We start from the raw sequence: 23,959 nt of genomic DNA, 5'->3' as shown, positions 1-23,959 counted from the left end.
AGATGGGAACCAAGAGAAGAGCCCCCACCCCAGCTGCAGCAGGGCCCCGAATCTAGACCCTGGGAGACAGGCTCCAGTTTTCCAGAGGAGGACTAGGGGACAAGAAGGGGGGGGAACCGAAGGAGGAGGCAGTGAATAACAATTATTTTGTTTGTCCTAAAAAAAAAAAAACAACAACCAATACACCTACCAACATCACATTAGTGGGTCTGACATCCCCTTTAATCATAAGTTGGTAAATTTACAGCATCAATAAAAACACAAGGAAAATAAATACATTGGCTTTATCATATTGGAAGTGGTGTGAACGGTGGGGCGTGGGCAGGCCGGCGGGCAGGCGAGGACCAGACAGCACAGGAGGCTTCTGAGTGGGGCCATGAGTCTCAAGGGTCCTCGTCCCAGTCTTCCCAGTCCTGGCTATAGATCCGTGGAATCTTGCACGGGGACGCCCAGCTCTCGGCCTCGAGGTTCACTTGCTCTTGGTCTGTCTTCTCGGCGGCATTCTTTTTGTCCCGTTGCTGTTGGAGGTAGCGCAAAAGAATGTTTGTTTTTTCTGTCACAATTATCTGTTCAGACGGGTACTCCTGAGTGGGCAGGTAGACTGGTGGACGTCGGTTCGAGGCTTTGCACAGACAGTTGGCATGGAAGCTACTAAAGTTGCTTTTGTTGTAGACAGGCAGCCCTTTCAAAAAATCAGCCATCTTCTGTTTCCTCCGTCTCTGTCACCGTCGTCGCTGTTGTTGCCGCCGCCACCACAGCTGCCTTCTTAGCTGCCTCCTGCCGCCTGCTTCCTCTTTATAAGGGCCGTTGATTATATTAGGCGCACCTGGATAATTCGGACTATTCCCGCCCCACCCAGTCTCAAAACTAATCGCATCCCTCCAATCTGTTCTGTCACAAAGGTGGGTCTCATTCCCGGCCGCGGGGATTAGGCCCCGAGCGCCTCCGTGGCTGTCAGTCAGCCTATCACGAGGCCCGGGCACAGTCGGCGCTACGGAGTGACGCCGGTATAGTGCGCGGAGTATGTAAATGAGCTCTGCGTCAGCTGTCCCTGTTCAGAATGTACTATGAAGCGTTTGTATTATTTTGCAAATATTGCGGTACTCGCAATGTGCCTGTCAGGCGTTTATAGTTGGGAGAAGCCGTTGCTTCGTAAGTGAGGGTGTAGAGTTTGCGGTGAAGAGAGTGACCGTAAGTGCGAAGTGTGTGGAACGTGAGGCTGAGGTGGCAGGCAGGGTGAGCAACTCATACTTACCTGGCAGGGGAGATACCATGATCACGAAGGTGGTTTTCCCAGGGCGAGGCTTATCCATTGCACTCCGGATGTGCTGACCCCTGCGATTTCCCCAAATGTGGGAAACTCGACTGCATAATTTGTGGTAGTGGGGGACTGCGTTCGCGCTTTCCCCTGATAAAAGAGGTTTGAAAGGAAAGACAACGTGGTTTAACGGCTGTTAAGTTTTAGTTTGGCTGTGTTTCTACGATTATAGGTTAAGTATGGGTTCTGTCTGGTTGATGTAAGTTATTTGATTGTTGTGTGATTTTTCTGTATTAAGCATTAGGATTTTTCAGGCGGGTAATAGTTAGTGTGGGTAGTATTTATTATTTTCCATAGGATGTTCCGAATTCAGGGATGTTTTATCAGCTGAGTTGTACCGAGAAAAGTCGAAGAATATTGAAGTGCGTAGTTTATTTCTTCTCCAGCAGATGTATCCAACCCAGAAATCCAACCATGGTCTACTTCTATTCGGGGCGGACTGTTTTCGTTTGAGCCACCAGAGTAACTCAAATGCGTTTAATTATTGGGTTGCTGTTGCTGCTGCTGCTAAGTCACTTCAGTCGTGTCCGACTCTGTGTGACCCCATAGACGGAAGCCCACCAGGTTCCCCCGTCCCTGGGATTCTCCAGGCAAGAACACTGGAGTGGGTTGCCATTTTCTTCTCCAATGTGTGAAAGTGAAAAGTGAAAGTGAAGTTGCTCAGTCGTGTCCGACTCTTAGCAACCCCACGGACTGCAGCCTACGAGGCTTCTCCATCCATGGGACTTTCTAGGCAAGAGTACTGGAGTGGCTTGCCATTGCCGGTTAGTCGGCCAAATTTACAGTACTGAAGTGTTTGTTTAGCTGGAATTTTCAGGGGGAATTACCGATTGAGTAGTTGTGGGAACTGGTTGGTTAAAAATGTGTTTTAGTAATACCATATTAAACGCTATTACTCTACAATGGTTTCTGTTTTTTTAAGACAACCTCCGATGGTGACTGGAAAAGAATTCTAAAAGAAAGCCGAAAAGTACTCAGGAAGTGTAAGTTAGCATATACATGATTAACAGTCGACGCTTAATTTTTGCAGCTTTAAGAAACGTATGAAACAAGCAGGTCTGGAAATTTGAATATTTTATGTCAAAATGTCATGTAAATGCAATTAAATAAAAAAATTTTAAAGGTCAACGTTAAAATCACTTTTAAATTATTTTTTTGCCAGCGCTGGGTTTTAGTTACTGCTGGAGGTTTTTCTCTAGTTGGGGAAATGGGGGCCACTTTGTTGCAGTGGGCGGGTTTCTCGTAGAGTGTGGGCTCAGTAGTTGTTGCCTAGGTACCTAGTTGCCCCAAGGCATGTGGGATCTTCCCAGACCAGGGATCCAACCCACGTTCTGTGCATTGACCACTGGACCATCAGGGACGTTCTAAAATGACTATTATTTAAAGAACAAAACAAGAATTAAGTATTGATGAAGATCTGGAAAAATTGGAACCCTTTTTCACTGCCGGTGGTAATGTGAAATGGTGCAGTCACCGTTCTAGTGTGGATAGGTTCTAGTGTGCATAACAGCAGCTAACAACTATAGAGACTTCCTTGATTCCAGGCAGAGTTCTAAGCACTTTACACAGTACTCCCATTTATAGATGAGGAAACTGAGGCCCATGAAAGGTTAAGTAATTTCTTATGAACCCAATCCACAGACTGTCTACCCTCTACATAAATGACTGCATTTGTATACTGTTTGTTCTTTTTTGGACAACAGTTATTGTGGTGCAGAATTTTTAAAAAATATTTATTTGTATTTATTTTGGCTGCACCAGGTCTTAGTTGCAACATGCTGGATCTTCTGGTCTTGGCATGTGAGAACTAATTCTCCTACCTGGGATCAAACCTGGGCACCCTGCATTGGGAGTGTCAAGTCAGCCACTTGACCTCCAAGGAAGTCCTCTAACTTTTCAAAGTGAATGCCTTCCTGGGAATTCCCTGGTAGTCCAGCAGTTAGGACTTCCCACTTTAACTGCCAAGAGTTCGAGTTCAATCCGTGGTCCGGGAAGTAGGAACCCATAAGCCTCAAGGCCAAAACAAAACACACAATCACAAGTTAACACTCTCCTAATGGTCTTGATGATGCAACAAATGTGTATTTCTAATTTTATTTCCTGGTATCATCACTTTTTCACTCCCAGGAATTGACAAAAACACTGAGTGCTTCAATTTCAACAGTAACATTGAGAATAAAATTTAATCTTTTAGAATTTATTTTTATTTATTTAATTTTGGCCATGCCCTAAGGTATGCAGGATTTTAGTTCCTTGACCAGAGATCAAACCCAGATCCCCCGCTTCAGGAGCTTAACTCCTGGACTGTCAGAGAAATCCCTAATCTTGGAGAATTTCCATAACTGTCCCCCAGTCGTATTCATTATAAATGAAAATGGACAAGAAGTAAAAGAAATGTGAAAGAATCGAACCTTTTCCTTGTGTTTCTGGTTCAGTTAGAAATAAGTATGTTGCTTTCTTTTGAAACAGGATGTCTCGGGCTGTTCACCTTCCCGTCCCCTGTCCTGTTCAGCTTGGTTCCTTAAGAAATGACTCCTTGGAAGCACAGCTTCATGAGTATGTCAAACAGGGGAACTATGAGAAAGTGAAGAAGATTCTTAAGAAAGGTAGGCATCATATTAAAATAGCACATGAAACTTGATTCACATTACTGAATAGCATGGGAAGTAAAACTAGTTACATCATAAAACTGATTTCTTGGGGGAATTGGAAGTTAAGTTTAGAGATGAGCTGTTCTCCACCAGTGCAGTCGGATTGTTCAACAGAGGTTGTAAATCGCTGGAGGCTGTTATGTTATGTTTTGTTTTGTGCTAAGGAACCATGAAGTCTTCCGTTCTTTAGGCCCCTAAAGGTTTTGCTTCAGTCCCCAGCTCCCACTTCAGATTCTGCCTGTTTCTCTTTTCTCCTTCAAATCTACCCCATCTACTGAGTCTTCTGAGGGCTCCGGTGGAGTGAGAAGGCCAGTTTTCATGGCTCTCTTCTTCCTTGCTCCTTAGAGGCACTTGATACTTTTGTTTTCAAGGTGTTTTTGTTTGTTTTGTTTTGTAATTGGTGTATAATGGCTTTACAGTGTTGTGTTAGTTTCTGCTGTACAACAATGTGAATCAGCTATAAGTAAACATTTTTTCCTTCCCTCTTGAGCCTCCTTCCCACCCTCAACCCCATCCTGTGCCTCCAGGTCATCACAGAGCACGGAGCTGAGCTCCCTGTCTTGTAGAGCTATCTTCCCACTAGGTATTTTACGTCTGGCAGTGTATATATGTGTCCATGTCACTCAGTTCATTCCACCCTCTCTTTCCCCTGCTTTGTCCAAAAGTTTGTTCTCTACTTCTGCATCTCTATTCCTGCCAGCAAATAGGTTCATCTGTACCATTTTTCTAGATTCCATATATGTATATGTGCGCATTTGATTTTTTTCTTTCTGACTTACATCACTCTGTATGACAGACTCTAGTTCATCCATGTCACTACAAATGGCCCAATTATTTTCAAGGTGTTTTGTTTTTGTTGGGAAGACATAAGCTGTTGGGAAGACAGAAACAACAAACATAGCTCAGGCAATCTTCAAAAGAACAAACACACAGAAAATCATACTCAAACGAAAACTCTGTTGGTATTTGCTCCTGATCTAGAGAGCCAGACCTGCTTTTTCAAGAGTAACCAGAAGTCCTGTTAGATTCCCCCTCTTCTCTCTTAAATCTTAGTATTAAAAAGAAGGCTTAGAAAGTTTCTTTCAGCTGGTTTATGGAGCAGTCAAGGTGACCTAATTTCTCTACGACATTTCTCCATTTGCCTCAACAGTATTCCTGACAACTTCCAGAAGGGTAACACCCATTTTTTAAGGATTCAACTATCCCCAAAATACTTCTCTCAAAAAGTTCTCAAGTGTTTCCATGTACCATCCCTAGAATCTGTAGATAAAGTGACTGATGGTAAACTAAATTTATTTAAAAGGTTCTGTTTTTTACCCTCTCCAAAATTGTGCATTTTACTTCATGACAGATCTGTATAAAAATTGATGTTCAAGATGGGTATGCTATGACTTCTAGTGTCTGTCTATCCATATCCTCCAATATGAGAAACAGAGTTCTGTAATATTTTTTATCTGTCTCCTAGACATCTCCTGAATGTTCTGTATCTTCATATTCTTTTTTTTTTGGAAGTATAGTTAATGTGGGCTTCCCAGGTAGCACTAATGGTAAAGAACCTGCCTGCCAAGCAAGAGACGCAAGAGGGTTTGGTCCCTGGGTTGGGACGATCCCCTGGAGGAGGGCATGGCAACCCACTCCAGTATTCTTGCCTGGAGAATCGCCATGGACAGAGGAACCTGGTGGGCTACAGTCCATAGAGTCACAAAGGGTTGGACACAATCGAAGTGACTTAGCACACATAGTTAATGTACATTATGTAAGTTTCAAGTGTACAACATAGTGATTTACAATTTTTAAATGTTATACTCTACTCCAGTTATAGTTATCATAAGCTGTTGGCTATATTCCCTGTGTTGTATAACATATCCTTATAGCTTATTTATTTTTCCATTGTAGTTTGTACCTCTTAATTCCTTCCACCATTCTGCCCCTCCCCCTTCCCTCTCCTCACCAGTAACCACTAGTTTGTTCTCTATGTCTGTGAGTCTCTGTCACACTCACTTGTTTTTTAGCTTCCACATATAAGTGATATCGAGCTTCCCTAGTGGCTCAGATGGTAAAGCGTCTGCCTGCAATGCAGGAGACCTGGGTTTGATCCCTGGGTCGGGAAGATCTCCTGGAGAAGGAAATGGCAACCCACTCCAGTACTCTTGCCTGGAGAATCCCACGGATGGAGGAGCCTGGTAGGCTACAGTCCATGGGGTCGCAAAGAGTCGGACACGACTGAGCGACTTCACTTTCACTTTCATAAGTGATATCATACTTGTCTTTCTCTGTCTAACTTCTTCATGCGTCTTCAGATTCTTGATATTAAACTAGAGCAGGTGGTGAGGTTGACAGGTATAACTGGATATGAAGCAGGACTTCATCTGTGCCTGGCAATTTTGTCTAAAGCCTCAGAGTGAAAAACAGGGAGTGATAAATATCCCCACGATCTAAAGCAACACTTCTTAGGAGATGGCCAAAATTATCTTGGACGTTCAACTCCATTACCCGCCTCAGGCTGTCTAAGAGAAGGTGATGGGGCAGTGGTGAGTTTCAAAGGAAAAGACTGTTCCAAAGGCATTCACAGGAAACCAAGTAAGAGGACCTTACTTGGTTCAGGTGAACATCCTGGAGAGAATTCTGATGCCTGGTGCCAGGAGTTGGGAGCCTATGACTCAGCCTGGTGAACAGCAGAAACATGCCAGCCAACCCCAGCTGCCACCAAGGTGGCATGAATTGAGCCTGACATGTTACCTGGAACTTAGAGATCAAGAGGACTGCCATCTGCCTCCTACCTGGAGCCGTCCTTAATGGCGGAATGAGCACGAGAGACCAGCAGTTGGAGTAGCCATACTTTCATCAGCTGTGGGGTAATTAGACTCTGGAGGGTAGCTGAGCATCTGAAGGGACCTCATTTATGAAGGAAGGAAGAATTCCAACAGAGAGGCTGGAGCTATAGCAAGAAGTCGGCAGAAATGTAAATCAAAACTACAGTGAGGTATGACTTCACACTGGTCAGAATGGCCATCATCAAAAAGTCTATAAACAATAAATGCTGGAGAGGGTATGGAGAAAAGGGAACCCTCCTCTACTGTTGGTGGGAATGTAAATTGGTACAACCATATGGAGAATAATAGGGTGGTTTCGAAAACTAAAAATACAACTACCATTGTTGTTTAGTCGCTAAGTCATATTCAACTCTTTTGTGACCCCATTGACTGTAGCCTGCCAGGCTCCTCTGTCCATGGGATTTCCCAGGCAAGAATACTGGAGTGGGTTGCCTTTTCCTTCTCCAGGGGATCTTTCTGATCGACCCAGGGATTGAACCCGCATCTCCCACTTGGCAGGCAGATTCTTTACCACTGAGCCACTTGGGAAGAACTACCATATGATCCACCAATCCCAGTCCTGGGTATATATCCAAAGAAAACTCTAATTCAAAAAGATACATGCACCCTGGTGATCATAACAGCACTATTTATAATAGCCAAGACATGGAAGCAACCTAAACATCCATTGAGAGGTGAATAGATAAAGATGTAGTACTTATACATAGTGGGATATTACTCAGCCATAAAAAGAATGAAGTAATGCCATTTGCAGCAGCATGGATGGACCTAGAGATTATCATACTAAATGAAGTAAGTCAGAGAAAGACAAATACTATATGGTATCGCTTATATGTAGATTCTAAAAAAAAATGATACAAATGAACTTACTTACAAAACAGAGTCACTCATACAGAATTTATGGTTACCAGTGTAAATTGGGAGATTGGGATTGACATATGCACACTACTATATATATAAAATAGATAATTAATAAGAATGGGGAACTCTACTCAATACGTATAATGTCCTTTATGGGAAAATAATCTAAAAACAAAGGGTGATATATGTGAAATTAAAAAGACGCTTGCTCCTTGGAAGGCAAGCTATGACAAACCTAGGCAGCATATAAAAAGCAGAGACCTCACCTTGCCAACAAAAGTCTGTATAGTCAAAGCTGTGGTTTTTCCAGTAGTCATATACGGATGTGAGATTTGGACCATACAGAAGGCTGATTGCTGAAGAATTGATACTTTTGAATTGTAGTGCTGGAGAAGACTCTTGACAGTCCCTTCAACTGCAAAGAAACCAAACCAGTCAATCCTAAAGGAAATCAGTCCTGAAGGAAATCAGTGGAAGGACTGATGCTGAAGCTGAAGTTGCAATAATTCTTCAGCCACCTGATGCAAAGAGCCAACTCATTGGGAAGACCTTGATGCTGGGAAAGATTGAGGGCAGGAGGAGAAGGGGGTGATGGAGGATGAGATGATTGGATGGCATCACTGACTCAATGGACATGAGTTTGAGCAAACTCCAGGAGATAGTGAAGGACAGGGAAGCCCGTTATGCTTTGACCCATGAGGTCACATGGACTTAGTGACTGAACAACAACATGTATTAGGATAACTGATTCACTTTGCTGTACAGCAGAAACTAACACAACATTGTAAATCAACTATACTCCAATAAAAATTAAAAACAAAAAGTCAGGAGAAGAGCGCTGGGGCCTGCATTAGGGCGATATGTAGTAAGGAGATACCTGAAGGACCCGCTAACCCCTCCCACAACGGGCAGGCATTAGGACAGAGCCAGAGGCTGTAAAGAGCATCAGCTAAGCACAAAGGCTTTTGCCCCTTGTCATCTCATTGGTCCTCTCCCAGCTTCAGCTCTGGAGTTGTCAGAAACAGCTTCGAGACTGGAAGAGTAGAAGAGCAGCAAAGAAGTTTTGATTTCAAAGGACCGAACAATTTATTGCCTGAAATGAATCTGTGCTTTGAGTGCCTCAAAGGGACTAAAAGAGTGTGATATCTGCCTGAGGTGCCTCTCAGGAGAGGGGAAGAGAGAACTAACTGACAGAGTGTCCTTGAGGGCAGCAAAAGGAGAAAAATTGTTTCCTGATTGTATTCTACGTAGTTCGTCCCATTCAGAAGACCAGATACTACAGATTATAAGTTCTAAAACCCAGTGGATGAGTTCCAGAACCTCAGCCCAGACCTTATTCATTTTTTTTTAAGAATTTTTTTTTTGTGGACCACTTTAAAAATCTTTGTTGAATTTGTTATATATTGCTTCTGTTTTGTGTTTTGGCTTTTTGCCCACAAGGTAGGCATATGGGATCATAGCTCCCCGACCAGGGATCAAACCCACACCCCTGCATCGGAAGACAGAGTCTCAACCACTCACCGCCAAGGAAGTGTCCCTCATTCCTCATGTTTTTAATTATATGTATAGTAATTGAGCCTTGGGATTAGAGCAGCCAAGAAAAAATGTACAGTCCTGGCTTCCATGAATATAATCCAGCAGGAGACAGAGACATGAGATAGTAATTGAAGTCCTGAAATGGGCAGGGGGTGAAGGAAGCACACAAGTATATTTCAGCCTCCTGTCTGGGAGGTAGTCAAAGGAAAATTCTTAGAGAAAGTGATATTTAGGCTCAGACCCTAAAGAAGAAAAGTTGAAGTGAGAGAAGGAAAAGGTAAAAGTTGGAAGCAAGGGAGGATTAAAGTGATGCAGAGCTCAGAGGATGGAAAAGTGTGTGGATGATTTGAGCTAGAGAAGAAGGCAAAGTGGCGGGAGAGAGTGGCACGGGGTGAAGTTGTCAAGGTAAGCTGCAGCTTGAGGAGGCTTCATGGGCTGTTGGAAGGATTTTGGAAATAGGTGCATTGGTGTTTAGGATTGTTACATCTTCCTGGTGAATTGACCCTATTATCATGAGATGTCTCTCCTTATCTCTGGTAATATTTGTTGCCTTGAAGTCTAATTTTTCTGATATTAATACAGCCACTTCAAGCTCCTTATGCTTACAGCTTGTAAAATATCTTTACAGAGTTAAAATCTGTCTTCTGTAGAGTGCATTGAGTTGAGACTTGTATTTTAAAATGCATTCTGATACTTTCTGCCTTTTAATTGGAGTGTTTAGTCCATTAACATTTAATGTAACTATCGATATGGTTTATTACAAAAAACACAATTCAGGAACAGCCAGATGGAAGAGATGCATAGGGCAAGGCATTGTGTGTGTGTGTGTGTGTGTGTGTGTGTGTGCGCGCGCGTGTGCGTGGAGCTTCCATGCCCTCTTTGAGTATACCACCCTTCCAGCACTTCAGTCTGTTTACCAACCTGGAAGTTCTCCAAACATAATCAGTTAGGGTTTTATGAAGGTTTCATTATTCAGTCATGATTGATTCAACCATTGGTGACTGCTCTCAGTCTCCAGCCCCTCTCTCCTGCTGGAGGTGGGACAAGATGTGAAGTAGAGAGGGCTGTGGAAGAGCTGAAAATCATGGGCTTTCTCTTGACCAGCCCCATACTGAAGCTGTCTCAGAACCCCTCAGCCAACAGTCATTTCAGCAGCATACCAAAGACACTTGCCATTCCTAATACTAAGGACATTCCAGTGATTTTAGGAGCTCTTGTACCAAGTACCTGAGAATAGATTTCTATTTCTAAATGTTTGCTCTGGCTGCAGAAGGCTATGACGTATTTAAGCGGAGGAAAAAGAGTAGGATGTGGCTTCCCTAGTGACTCAATGGTAAAGAATCCGCCTGCCAATGCGGGAGACCTAGGTTCGCTCCTTGATCCGGGAAGATCCCACAGGCTGCAGAGCAACTTAGACTGTGCAGCACAACTGTTGAGCCTGTGCTCTAGAGCCCGGGAGCCACGGTTACTGAGCCCGTGTGCCCTAGAGCCTGTGCTCCACAAGAGGAGCCCCTGCAGTGAGAAGCCAGCACACCGCAACAAAGAGTAGCTCCTGTTTGCCACAGCTAGAAGAAAGCCCCGGAGAAGGCAATGGCAACCCACTCCAGTACTCTTGCCTGGAAAGTCCCAAGGATGGAGGAGCCTGGTGGGCTGCAGTCCATGGGATCGCTAAGAGTCGGATGCGACTGAGCGGCTTCACTTTCACTTTTCACTTTCATGCATTGGAGAAGGAAATGGCAACCCACTCCAGTGTTCTTGCCTGGAGAATCCCAAGGATGGGGGAGCCTAGTGGGCTGCCGTCTGTGGGGTCGCATAGAGTCAGAAACGACTGAAGCGACTTAGCAGCAGCAGCAGAAGAAGAAGAAAGCCCGCGCAGTGCAGAAGACCCAGCATGGCCAAAAATAAACAATAAATACATAAATGAATAAATAAGATTAAAAAAAAGAAAAGAGTAGGATGACTTGTTTTTGGTTTGAGCAACTGGGTTGAATGTGGTATCACTGCCTGAAACAGGAATAGGTTTGAGAAGAAAGCTATTGGAAGTCAGTCTGGGCCACCTGAGTTAGACACCTGAGATTTAGGCAAGTGGTGTATCAAATGGAAGCGGAGTATATGAGCCCGCAGCCCAGAATAGACCTGTCTGCAAATCCGTGCTGAAACCAAGGATGATTTAGAGAAGATGGCCAAGAACCTTGCTGGTAGGAACCTCACTGTCTTATAGACAGATTCCCCTTATTGGAGCAGGAGTAGAGAAAAAGGGAGGGGAAAACCAGGTGGTTTGGAATAGTTATGTCAGTAACCAGGTTGAGGGAAAGAATGATACATTCATTGACTCATCATTCATTCAGTAGTATGCATTTGCTGTGCAGCTACAGTGGCTGGCAACCGGCTGGAGCTGCAGAGATAAATATGACCTGGTTCCTGCTTTTAAAGACCTCACAGTTGAGTAGGGGGAAATAAATGCATTTATAACCCAGTGAGCTATGTACACAAAGCACAGCGTGGTCACTGTTAGCTGGGAAGCTGAAGGGAGGCATCCAGGAGAGATGAGAAGAACTGAAAATCTGCTCATAGGAGGTGAAGATTGGCATGCATGGCAAGAAGTCCCCAAAAAGGTTGGAGGAGCAGAGAATGAATACGGAAGGGTTGAGACCAGAGACAAGGGGCTCTTGTGTGAAAGTGACTGGAAGGGACCTTATAACTCAAGACTTAAGGAACTGCTCAATTAGAGGTGGTAGGATGAGATGAAATGATAGTCACCTTATTCATATTACTGTGATGCAGTGAAAAAAATGTGGTTGATTCAGAAAACCACGAACTGCATGTTCACAGAGGACTGACTGTGCTTTCTGGCATGCTGGAAAACGTGGGGCAGAAAAGTCTTTACAACAGGAAGTTAAGTGATGAAAACCGTTACACAGCATCCTATAGAAGGTGTGTTATTTGAGGGGAAGCTGGGACTAACTTTCGCCACAAGTCAATGGGTGACTTCCTCTGAGATGTGGAAGCCAGGAAGATCAGTCTTTCACGACCAAAGTTTGAGATGGTGTATATAATGCTTTCTCAGAGAAATGAACTTGACTGGAGCTCAGACCGCCTGACGGAAACCCGTGGCTTTCCAGGAAGAACCGGGCTTGATCCAGTGCCACATGTACCTAGTAGCACCTGTTCCCTTGAGGAGCTTTGTGACAGGTGCTCCAGCCAGCATGTGTGAGAATGGGGAGATAACCACACCCTTTCCGTTTAGAGGAGGAAGTGAGACCGTGGGTCAAAATGCCTATCGTGGCGAAGACGTTCATAAACCACCACGGGTGCCTTTGTTATTATGCAGGATTAGACTAGTTCTCTGTCTCTTTTTTCCTCCCTCCTCGCCCCCACCTCTCTTTCAAGACAAAGGAAACCTGGCCTCTCCAAGCAGGCGGACTTGAGCAGGCAGAGGCCGTCCACGCGGACCCGTGGCAGGAAGCATGTGCTCGGCCTGCAGAGGGGCGCGGCGACCCTGCCTGGGTGCGGGGCTCCGGATGCGGTGGCTGGGGCGGTGGCAGCCTGGAGTAGGAGACGGAATCGGCCGCCTGTGATTGGGTGCCTGGAAGCCGTATGCTAATGAGGCTTACTGCGGCCCCGAAGTGTTTCTGGGCTATTTCCGGGCGAATATGGTATATTGAAGTTTGCCGTTTTACCAAGTTACGGGATATAATATGGAAATGTTTGTGAGGAGGGGAAGGGAGCGACACAAATGTGACCATCAGTAAAAAGTGTGCGGCTCCCGCGGACCCAGCGGCGGCTGGCGGGTGGAGGTTAAGACTATACTTTCAGGGATCATTTCTATAGTTCGTTACTAGAGAAGTTTCTCTGATCGTGTAGAGCACCCGAAACCACGAGGAAGAGACGCAGTGTTTTCTCCTGAGCGTGAAGTTGGCGTTTGGTGCTGCTTGTGCAGCTGCCATGGGTCGTTGATGATCGTTCTTTTTCTCTTTTTTGGGAGAGTAAGAGGGAGAAAACACCGTCTGAGTGGTTTTACTTCCATTTTGTGTTTTGAAAAGTGAGGCTTCTGTGGTTTTTAGTTACATAGAGAATTTTGTTGTGGTATAACGTTTAGATAGAGGTTGGTTCTTTATTTTGGTAAATTTCGGTGGGTTCCAAGAATGGACCATGGACATGGAGGTGTGGTGTGTTGTGGTTTATGGGGTCACAAAGAATCGGGCTTGCCTGAGCGATTGAACTGGAGTATATGCTGTTGAGATTTAGGTTTCAAGTTTGGTCTGAGGAAGTAAGTTTTCTCAACATCAGGGTGTTTTCCAAGAGCTGGTTTTTTTATACTAGCTGACTGAACTAATGAAGTTTGTAGTTTCAGTATCAATCCTCCAATGACTATTCAGGACTGATCACTTTTAGGATGGACTGGTTGGATCTCCTTGGAATGTAAGGGACTCTCAAGAGTTTTCTTCAACAACAGTTCAAAAGCATCAAATCATCGGTGCTTACCTTTCTTTATAGTCCAACTCTCACATCCATACATGACTACAGGGAAAATCCGCAGATTTTATTTAGTCTCGTCCGATTCTTTGTGATCTCGTGGGCTATATGTAGTGTGCTAGTCTTCTCAATCCATAGGGATTCTTCAGGCAAGAGTACTGGAATAGGTAGCCGTGTTCTTTTCCAGGGGATCTTTCCAATCCAAGGATTGATCCCTCGTTTTCTATGTTGCAGGTATATTTATTTATTGTCTGCTCTACAGTGTGCACCCCCCCAAAAAAAGAATCTGCCTTTATATGAGAGATGTCACTATCTGCTGTGACCCCTAAAAGGAAATGAATCCTGAATATTCATTAGCAGGACTGATGCTGATGTTCAAACTGAAATTCCAGTACTCTGGCCACTTGGTGAGAACTGACTCATTGGAAAAGACCCTGATGCTGGATAAGATTGAAGGCAGGAGTAGAAGGGGACAAGAGAGAATGAGATAGTTAGATGGCATCACCGACTTGATGGCCGTGAGTTTGAGTAAACTCTGAGAGTTGTTGATGGACAGGGAGGCCTGGCTTTCTGCAGTGCATGGGGTTACAAACAGCCAGACATGACGGAGCAACTGAACTGACTGCCATGACCCCAGCAGAGGTTCTGGGGTTAAAGTAATTGTATATTTTAAGAAATTTCTCTAGGTTGTTGCTAGAAAGTTTCTGTGTGGAGTCCTCAAAGGCCACAAGGCGGCAGGTTTTCTTCCAGAATGTGAAGTCAGCTCGTGATGTTGTATTTGTTAACTGCCTTTTGCCTTTGATGACTGTTCTTTTTCCCCTGGAGGAGTAAGAGGCAGGGAACACCATCTGTGATTATTCCAATGAAATGAGGGGGGAGTTTCTCTGATGCAGTTTTGAGTTTTTGTTTTCTGATTGGATTTACAGGTCATGAGCTCTTGCACACATCAGGTGTGGCCCAAGGGTATTAGGGGCTTCCCTCACAGCTCAGTTGGTAAAGAATCCACCTGCAATGCAGGTGATATCAGTTCAATTCCCAATTCCTGGGTCGGGAAGATCTGCTGGAGAAGGGATAGGCTACCCACTCTAGTGTTTCGGACTGTATAATCCATGGGGTCGCAAAGAGTCAGACAGGATTGACTGACTTTCACTTTCAAGGGTATTAAAATTACTCTCCTTCCTATACTCTCCTGTCAGTCAAGTCACTCTTCTGAAACATGTAGGCAGACATCACTTCCAGTCCTTTATAGTGAGTTCTTTCTCTGTATCTCAGTCTAAGCTAAGGAAATAGAATATGTGTAGACTTAGGATTTATAGGACTTTAGTCCAGAGGAGGAATGAAACAAGGCAGAATTTGGCCGAAGCATGGTGTACAGAAAGCTAAGGGCAGCTATTGAAGGAGAGTGACCGCATCTGCTGTGCATTTTAAGGTCACTCTAAAAGCTCTGTGGCAGTTATACTTTTGGGGAGGGGTGAGTTGGCACAGAGGAACCTGGCGGGCTCCAGTCCATGGAGTCACAAAGTGTAAGACATAACTTAGTGCCTCAACAGCAGCAATGAGGTGGCAAGTGTGAGGGCCAGTTAGGCACGTGCCGCATTCATCTGCCTGGGAGAAGGGGAAGTGATGATAGAGAAAGAGAAGATCTGTGAGATACGTAAGTGCTAAAGTTGATGGGAATTGGGGTTGATTTGTTGACAAAATTCAGCTAACAAGAAGAAGGGGAAAAAAATGGGAGTTTTATTTGAGCTAATCTGAGGATTAACCTGAGAAACAGACTCTCAAAAAGCTGTTAGAAGTCGAAGACAGTCATATACATTTTCCAAAGAATTGTACATCAAAATGACATACTGATATTTTACATAAAGTTCACCAAGGAACCAAGTAGTCCCAGTGAACTGATACAAAGTAAGCAGCAAGTCACCATGCCCTCCTACAGAGGTGAGAAAGAATGATATTCTTTTAAGAAATCCCATTGCTAATGTCAAAAGAAAGAAAAAAATAATAATTTATGGTTGACCAGCACTCCCGTCTTTGAGAGACTCTGATTATCATGTAATGATGCACACTGCATTTGATGGAGGAAGCCCAAACAAACACACAGAATTTTAGGTTTAATTTTTTCATGTTCTGCTTTGAAATATAAAATATAAATTTTATTTAGTCACTGAAGACATGAGTGAGGAGAGCTGTCAAAGATAACTGTCCGGTCTTCTGACTTGATCAAATGTGTGGATAATGATTCCTTGTGTTAATGGCAGAAATGGAGGAGGAACTGAATTAAGTAGAGCAATGGGGTGGGCAGAGATGACAGAGTTCAGTTAGGGCAGGTTTAGGAGAAATTTTTGACCTTCAGCAAATGAATGGCAAAGGAGTTAGAACTCCCACAGCAGAATCCCCAGGCCTTGGCCTTGCCTAGAAAATCCTCAGACATTGGCCTGCCTGCACCTCCCCTCTTCCTACTACACTGTGTTCTCTAGCTGTCTTCCAGTTGCTGGATCACACAACCTTGTTCCTTTCTTTGGGACATTGTATTCATTGTTTTCTCCACTTAATGCAACCTCCAAAAAGAAGCCTTCCCTGAGCACCCACTTCAGTGGCCGTCAAATCCCTCTGTTTGAACTCTTACCTTCTGCATGCCTCATCATCTCATCCTCTTGGGTAATTGTTGTCATGTCTCTGCCCTACCAGAGTGTAAGCTTTTTGTAAGAGTAGGGACCTCTGTCTTCCCAATAGCTAGAGTAATCTTTAGCACATAGAAAGCCAAACCAGGGTGATGGTTAAGGTGCCACCTACCAGCTCTGCTATTGACAGACCTCAGGCCAGTTACCTGAGGCCTTTCTGTGCCTTAGTTCCCCCATCCATAAAAATGGGATGATTATACTTGTATTGGTCTCATAGTTAAAGCAGTTAAAATGATGAGTGGTGGCTGGCAAATCTCACACGCTAGTAAAGTCATGCTCAAAATTCTCCAAGCCAGGCTTCAGCAGTATGTGAACCGTGAACTCCCAAATGTTCAAGCAGGTTTTAGAAAAGGCAGAGGCACCAGAGATCAAATTGCCAACATCCGTTGGATCATGGAGAAAGCAAGAGAGTTTCAGAAAAACATCTATTTCTGCTTCATTGACTATGCCAAAGCCTTTGACTGTGTCGATCACAATAAACTGTGGAACATTCTGAAAGAGACGGGAATCCCAGACCACCTGACCTGCCTGTTGAGAAACCTGTATGCAGGTCAGGAAGCAACAGTTAGAACTGGACATGGAACAACAGACTGGTTCCAAATAGGAAAAGGTGTACGTCAAGGTTGTATATTGTCACCTTGCTTATTTAACTTATATGCAGAGTACATCATGAGGAACGCTGGGCTGGAAGAAGCACAAGCTGGAATCAAGATTGCCGGGAGAAATATCAATAACCTCAGATATGCAGATGACACTACCCTTATGGCAGAAAGTGAAGAGGAACTCAAAAGCCTCTTGATGAAAGTGAAAGAGGAGAGTGAAAAGGTTGGCTTGAAGCTCAACATTCAGAAAACTAAGATCATGGCATCTGGTCCCATCACTTCATGGGAAATAGATGGAAAAACAGTGGAAACAGTGTCAGACTTTATTTTTTTGGGCTCCAAAATCACTGCAGATGCTGATTGCAGCCATGAAATTAAAAGACGCTTGCTCCTTGGAAGGAAAGTTATGACCAACCTTGATAGTATATTAAAAAGCAGAGACATTACTTTGCCAACCAAGGTCCGTCTAGTCAAGGCTATGGTTTTTCCCGTGGTCATGTATGGATGTGAGAGTTGGACTGTGAAGAAGGCTGATCGCCGAAGAATCGATGCTTTTGAACTGTGGTGTTGGAGAAGACTCTTGAGAGTCCCTTATACTGCAAGGAGATCCAACCAGTCCATTCTAAAGGAGATCAATCCTGGATGTTCATTGGAGGGACTGATGCTAAAGCTGAAACTGCAATATTTTGGCCACCTCATGCGACGAGTTGACTCACTGGAGAAGACTCTGATGCTGGGAAAGGTTGGGGGCGGGAGGAGAAGGGGACGACAGAGAATGAGATGGCTGGATGGCATCACCGACTCTGTGGACATGAGTTTGAATGTACTCCGGGAGTTGGTGATGGACAGGGAGGCCTGGCGTGCTGTGATTCGTGGGGTCGCGGAGAGTCGGACACGACTGAGCGACTGATCTGATCTTTAGGGATCATTTCTACAGTTTGTTATTAGAGAGGTTTCTCTGAATGTGTAGAGCACCTGAAACTGGATACCATCTGAGTGGTTTTGCTTACAATTGATGTTTTTCTGAAGAAAGGGAGCTGTTTATAGAGTTTGTTCTTCTATTCACCTATCTTAGTTCTACAGAAGCTTTGTGTTTTAATAAGATATACCGTATTACCAGTGGCCTTTGTTATAGCACTGGAGGGGTCTGTTTTTCATAGCTTTGAGAGTGCTGAGTTATTCTTGTCATATTTGTCTGTGTGTCCTGTGTCAATATCATGGGTTCCCTAGGCAAACATACTGAAGTGGGTTGCCATCTTCTTTTCCAGAGCAGTTTTCTCCAGCCAGGGATTGAACCTGCATCTCTTTGGTCTTACCACTAACTCCATTATTCAGTTCAGTTCAGTTGCTCAATCGTGTCCGACTATTTGCGACCCCATGAATCACAGCACGCCAGGCCTCCCTGTCCATCACCAACTCCCGGAGTTCACTCAAACTCATGTCCACAGAGTCAGTGATGCCATCCAGCCATCTAATTCTCTGTCGTCCCCTTCTCCTCCCACCCCCAATCCCTCCCAGCATCAGAGTCTTTCCAGTGAGTCAACTCGTCGCATGAGGTGGCCAAAGTATTGGAGTTTCAGCTTTAGCATCAGTCCTTCCAATGAACACCCAGGACTGATCTCCTTTAGAATGGATTCTCCTTTAGAGTCCTTTAGAATGGACTCTCCTTGCAGTCCAAGGGACTCTCAAGAGTCTTCTCCAGCACCACAGTTCAAAAGCATCAATTCTTCGGCAATCAGCTTTCTTCACAGTCCAACTCTCACATCCATACATGACCACTGGAAAAACCATAGCCTTGACTAGATGGACCTTTGTTGGCAAAGTAATGTCTCTGCTTTTTAATATGCTGTCTAGGTTGTTCATAACTTTCCTTCCAAGGAGTAAGCATCTTTTAATTTCATGGCTGGAATCAGCATCCGCAGTGATTTTGGAGCCCCAAAAAATAAAGACTGACACTGTTTCCACTGTTTCCCCATCTATTTCCCATCCAAAGAATAGCAAGGAGAGATAAGAAAGCCTTCCTCAGTAATCAGTGCAAAGAAATAAAGGAAAACAATAGAATGGGAAAGATTAGAGATCTCTTCAAGAAAATTAGACATACCAAGGGAACATTTCATGCAAAATGGGCTCCATAAAGGACAGAAATGGTGTGGACCTAACAAAATCAGAAGATATTAAGAAGAGGTGGCAAGAATACACAGAAGAACTGTACAAAAAAGATCTTCACGACCAAGATAATCACGATGGTGTGATCACTCACCTAGAGCCAGACATCTTGGAATGTGAAGTCAAGTGGGCCTTAGAAAGCATCACTGAAAGAAATTAGTTCTTGGTCCTCTTTAAATATTGGGAGCTGTGAGAGGAGCAGTTTGTGCTCTGGAATATGCCTTGGTCTGTTATTTACTAGTTGTAGGTTCCTGGGAAGTTCCTTGACCTCAATCTGTCTCTCTATGTAAATGTTATACTAATAGCATCAACATATAGAGCTGTCATTAAGGGTGAAATTAGATAAAGCAAGGACAGTAGGTGAGCACTGCTTTCCCCCTTTGTGAGAATGCCCCTCCTTTAAATGAGAAATCTCTCCTTCTCCAGTCTTTGCTGTAGCAGCACCATCCATTGAGTTGTTCAGATGCAAACCAATATGTCAATCTTTGAAACCTTTTCCCCTGACACCCCACCCCTCCTCCAGCCCACCAGTTAATCCCATCCTACCAACTAAATTTCCAGAGCAGCTCACGTTTCTCCTTCTTCCTTGCAAGCCACCATGATCTCTCCTTCAGACACCTTGCTTGCAGTGGCCTCGGAACTGGTCTTCACAGCTTCCAACCTCTCAATGGCTTTGCTCACACTTAAAATCCAGACTCCCCAGGGAGTTGGACTTGCCTAGAAAATCCTCAGACGTTGGCCTTCCTGCTCTTCCTCCTACCCTGTGTTCTCTAGCCGTCTTCCAGTTGCTGGAACACATAACATTGTTCCTTTCACTGAGACATTATGTTAATTGTTTTCTCCACTTAAATGCAACCTCCAAAAGAGGCCTTCCCTGAGCACCCAAATCTGAAGTAGCCGTCAAATCCCTCTCTGCTTGAACTCTTATCATCCTCTGCATGCCTTGTCATCTCATCCTCTTGGGTAATTGTTGTCATGTCTCTGCCCTACCAGAGTGTAAGCTTTTTGTGAGAGTAGGGACCTCTGTTTGCCCAGTACCTAGAGTAATCTTTAGCACATAGAAAACAAATCTGGGTGACACCTACCATCTCTGCTATTAATGGACCTCAACAAGTTACCTAATCTTTCTGTGCCTCAGTTCCCCTGTATGTAAAACTGGGATGATACTTGTATAATCACTTAAAATGATGACTGGTGCTGGCAAGCTGGTGCAAATACTAGGTAGTATTTTTATAGTTTCACTCTTTCTAATTGAGATGCTGGAGAAGACTGTTGTGAATCCCTTAAACTGCAGAGAGACAAAACCTGTCAATCCTAAAGGAAATCATCCCTGAATATTCATTGGAAGGACTGATGGTGAAGCTCGAATACTTTGGCCACCTGATGTGAAGAGCCAACTAGTTGGAAAGACCCTGATGCTGGGAAAGATTGAAGGCAGGAGGAGAAGGCGGTGATGGAGGATGAGATGGTTGGATGGCGTCACTGACTCAATGGACAAGAGTTTGAGCAAACTCAGAGAGAAAGTGAAGGACAGGGAAGCCCGAGATGCTGCAGTCCATGGGGTCACAAAGTGTCAAACACGACTTAACGACTGAATGATAACAACAGTTTCATAGTTAGCACTCATTATTCGTGGAGGGAAGAAGGATGTCAACACAGCAACCAGCTTTGTTTCAAAAACTGATGATGTGTGAACTTGTAGTGCAATCCTCCGGCAAAAACCCGAAAGGTTTTGTTTTGCAGCTCTGATTCTCACCCACCCAGCCCCCATCGCTGGCTTAGTCATGGTCACCTCTAATGAGAGTTTGAAACTCTTAACTTCTTGGACAGGCTTGAATGCAGCCGCTGGGCTTCCCTGGTGGCTCAGAGGTTAAAGCGTCTGCCTCCAATGCGGGAGACCCGGGTTCAGTCCCTGGGTTGGGGAGATCCCCTGGAGAAGGAAATGGTAACCCACTCCAGTATTCTTGCTTGGAGAATCCCATGGACGGAGAAGCCTGGTAGGCTACAGTCCACGGGGTCGCAAAGAGTCGGACACGACTGAGCGATGGAACGGAACGGAAGATTGAATAATCAGTGGAATCAGCTAGGTTCTCAGGAGCAAAGGCAGAGGCCCGCCCTTTCCTGTACAGCTTTCAGGGGCGGGGCAGCTTTAGTCAGGGAATGCCTCCTGGGCTTTAAAGACTGGGGTTGTGATTGGCTGTCACTCTGTATTATGTAAAGTAAGTGTGATTTTTAAAAACTGTTAAGTTATTTTCAGTGAAAATGTTCAAATGAGTTGGTAGATGACAGCATTTGAAAGCTGTATTGCAAGAACTCTTTCTGGTTTTTTTCCCAGTAGAAGAAAAAATGGCAAAGTGGTGGGGAAACCGTGCTGCCCTCAGTGTAAAGTGCACAGCTAGCACAGACCCGGCAGCGGCTGGGAGATGGAGGTTAAGACTATACTTTCAGGGATCATTTCTATAGTTTGTTACTAGAGAAGTTTCTCTGAACGTGTAGCGCACCCGAAACCATGAGGAGGAGATGTAGTGTTCTCTCCTGAGCGTGAAGCTGGTCTTTGGTGTTGCTTCTGCAGCTGCCACTGGTCATTGATGATCGTTCTTCTCTTCCTTTGGGAGAGTAAGAGGGAGAGGACACCGTCTGAGTGGTTTTGTTTATAACCAATTTGCCAAAAGTGTGGTGTACTGTCTTGTTTGTGTAATAAAGTAAGATTTGTTGGTTTCTGTCTTAAAAGTTTTAGGGGTGGGTTTTTTAATTCTTTTCTCTATTGTTTAGTTCAGTTGTGTACAACTCTTTGTGATCCCATGAATTGCAGTATGTCAGGTTTCTCTGTCCATCACCAACTCCTGGAGTTCACTCAAACTCACCATCGAGTCGGTGATGCTATCCCACCATCTTATACTCTATCATCCCCTTCTCCCCCTCCCCCTAGTCCTTCCCAGCATCAGAGTCTTTTCCAGTGAGTTAACACTTTGCATGAGGTGACCAAAGTATTGGAGTTTCTTTCAGCTTCAGCATCAGTCCTTCCAATGAACATCCAGGATTGATCTCCTTTAGAATGGACTGGTTGGATCTCCTTGCAGTCCAAGGGACTCTCACAAGTCTTCTCCAACATCACAGTTCAAAAAGCATCAATTCTTCGGTGATCAGCTTTCTTCACAGTCCAACTCTCACATCCATACATGACCACTGGAAAAACCATAGCCTTGACTAGACGGACCTTTGTTGGCAAAGTCATGTCTCTGCTTTTTAATATGCTATCTAGGTTGGTCATAACTTTCCTTCCAACGAGTTAGCGTCTTTTAATTTCATGGCTGCCGTCAGCATCTGCAGTGAGTCTGACACTGTTTCCACTGTTTCCCCATCTCTTTCCCATGAAGTGATGGGACGAGATGCCATGATCTTAGTTTTCTGAATGTTGAACTTCAGGCCAACTTTTTGACTCTCCTCTTTGACTTTCATCAAGAGGCTTTTGAGTTCCTCTTCATTTTCTGCCATAAGGGTGGTGTCATCTGCATATCTGAGGTTATTGATATTTCTCCCAGCAATCTTGATTCCAGCTTGTGCTTCTTCCAGCCCAGCGTTCCTCATGATGTACTCTGCATATAAGTTAAATAAGCAAGGTGATAAATATAGCCTTGATGTACTCCTTTTCCTATTTGGAACCAGTCTTTTGTTCCATGTCCAGTTCTAACTGTTGCTTCCTGACCAGCATATAGGTTTCTGAAGAGGCAGGTCAGGTTGTCTGGTATTCCCATCTCTTTCAGAATTTTCCACAGTTTATTGTGATCGACACAGTCAAAGGCTTTGGCATAGTCAATAAAGCAGAAATAGATGTTTTTCTGAAACTCTCTTGCTTTTTCCATGATCCAGCGGATGTTGGCAATTTGATCTCTGGTTCCTCTGCCTTTTTGAAAACCACCTTGAACGTCTGGAAGTTCACAGTTCTCGTATTGCTGAAGCCTGGCTTGGAGAATTTTGAGCATTACTTTACTAGCGTGTGAGATGAGTGCAATTGTGTGGTTTTTGAGCATTCTTTGGCATTGCCTTTCTTTGGGACTAGAATGACAACTGACCTTTTCCAGTCCTGTGGCCACTGCTGAGTTTTCCAAATTTGCTGGCATATTGAGTGCAGTACTTTCACAACATCATCTTTTACGATTTGAAATAGCTCCGCTGGAATTCCGTCACCTCCACTAGCTTTGTTTGTAGTAAAGCTTCCTAAGGCCCACTTGACTTCACATTCCAGGATGTCTGGCTTTAGGTGAGTGATCACACCATCGTGATTATCTGGGTCGTGAAGATCTTTTTTGTACAGTTCTTCTGTGTATTTTTGCCACCTCTTCTTAATATCTTCTGCTTCTGTTAGGTCCATACCATTTCTCTCCTTTATTAAGCCCATCTTTGCATGAAATGTTCCCTTGGTATGTCTAATTTTCTTGAAGAGATCTCTAATCTTTCCCATTCTATTGTTTTCCTCTATTTCTTTGCACTGATCACTGAGGAAGGCTTTCTTATCTCTCCTTGCTATCCTTTGGAACTCTGCATTCAGATGGATATATCTTTCCTTTTCTCCTTTGTCTTTCGCTTCTCTTCTTTTCTTTGCTATTTGTAAGGCCTCCTCTGACAACCATTTTGCCTTTTTCATTTCTTTTTCTTGGGGATGGTCTTGATCACTGCCTCCTGTAGAATGTCATGAACCTCCATCCATAGTTCTTTAAGCACCCTGTTCATCAGATTTTAATCCCCTGAATCTTCCACTGCATAATCGCCTGTTGGTTTAACTAAATGCAATTTAAAATACCCTCCACCCAAGAATCCTGTTTTCCTTTTTGAG

General features: G+C 44.2%; 1 protein-coding gene, 3 non-coding genes and 2 pseudogenes across 4 annotated transcripts in view; all 6 read left to right on the top strand.

Annotated features, from left to right (window-relative positions):
• The first annotated feature begins 1,247 nt into the window (after nucleotides 1-1,247).
• LOC129544833 (U1 spliceosomal RNA) lies at nucleotides 1,248-1,411 on the top strand. Its single transcript, XR_008683577.1, has one exon. It is a non-coding gene; the product is annotated as a U1 spliceosomal RNA (small nuclear RNA).
• Nucleotides 1,248-23,959, top strand: part of TEX14 (testis expressed 14, intercellular bridge forming factor) — a 103,530-nt gene continuing 80,818 nt past the window's right edge. Inside the window, exons 1-2 of the mRNA XM_088828629.1 lie at nucleotides 1,248-2,301; nucleotides 3,788-3,924. Of these exons, the coding sequence (XP_088684755.1) occupies nucleotides 3,789-3,924 (136 nt within the window). The 5' untranslated portion in view covers nucleotides 1,248-2,301; nucleotide 3,788. The remainder of the gene's footprint in view (nucleotides 2,302-3,787; nucleotides 3,925-23,959) is intronic.
• Nucleotides 13,001-13,216, top strand: LOC129544881 (small nucleolar RNA U3). Its single transcript, XR_008683619.2, has one exon. It is a non-coding gene; the product is annotated as a small nucleolar RNA U3 (small nucleolar RNA).
• Nucleotides 14,337-14,528, top strand: LOC129544888 (small nucleolar RNA U3; annotated as a pseudogene).
• Nucleotides 17,867-17,960, top strand: LOC148774637 (small nucleolar RNA U3; annotated as a pseudogene).
• LOC129544886 (small nucleolar RNA U3) lies at nucleotides 21,558-21,771 on the top strand. The gene has a single exon (XR_008683624.2). It is a non-coding gene; the product is annotated as a small nucleolar RNA U3 (small nucleolar RNA).

The sequence above is a fragment of the Moschus berezovskii genome, chromosome 20, assembly GCF_049115385.1.
Source record: "Moschus berezovskii isolate FMDL1 chromosome 20, NW_MosBer_1.0, whole genome shotgun sequence".
Classification (NCBI taxonomy): Eukaryota; Metazoa; Chordata; class Mammalia; order Artiodactyla; family Moschidae; genus Moschus; species Moschus berezovskii.
This window is presented reverse-complemented; position numbering and strand designations above follow the sequence as displayed.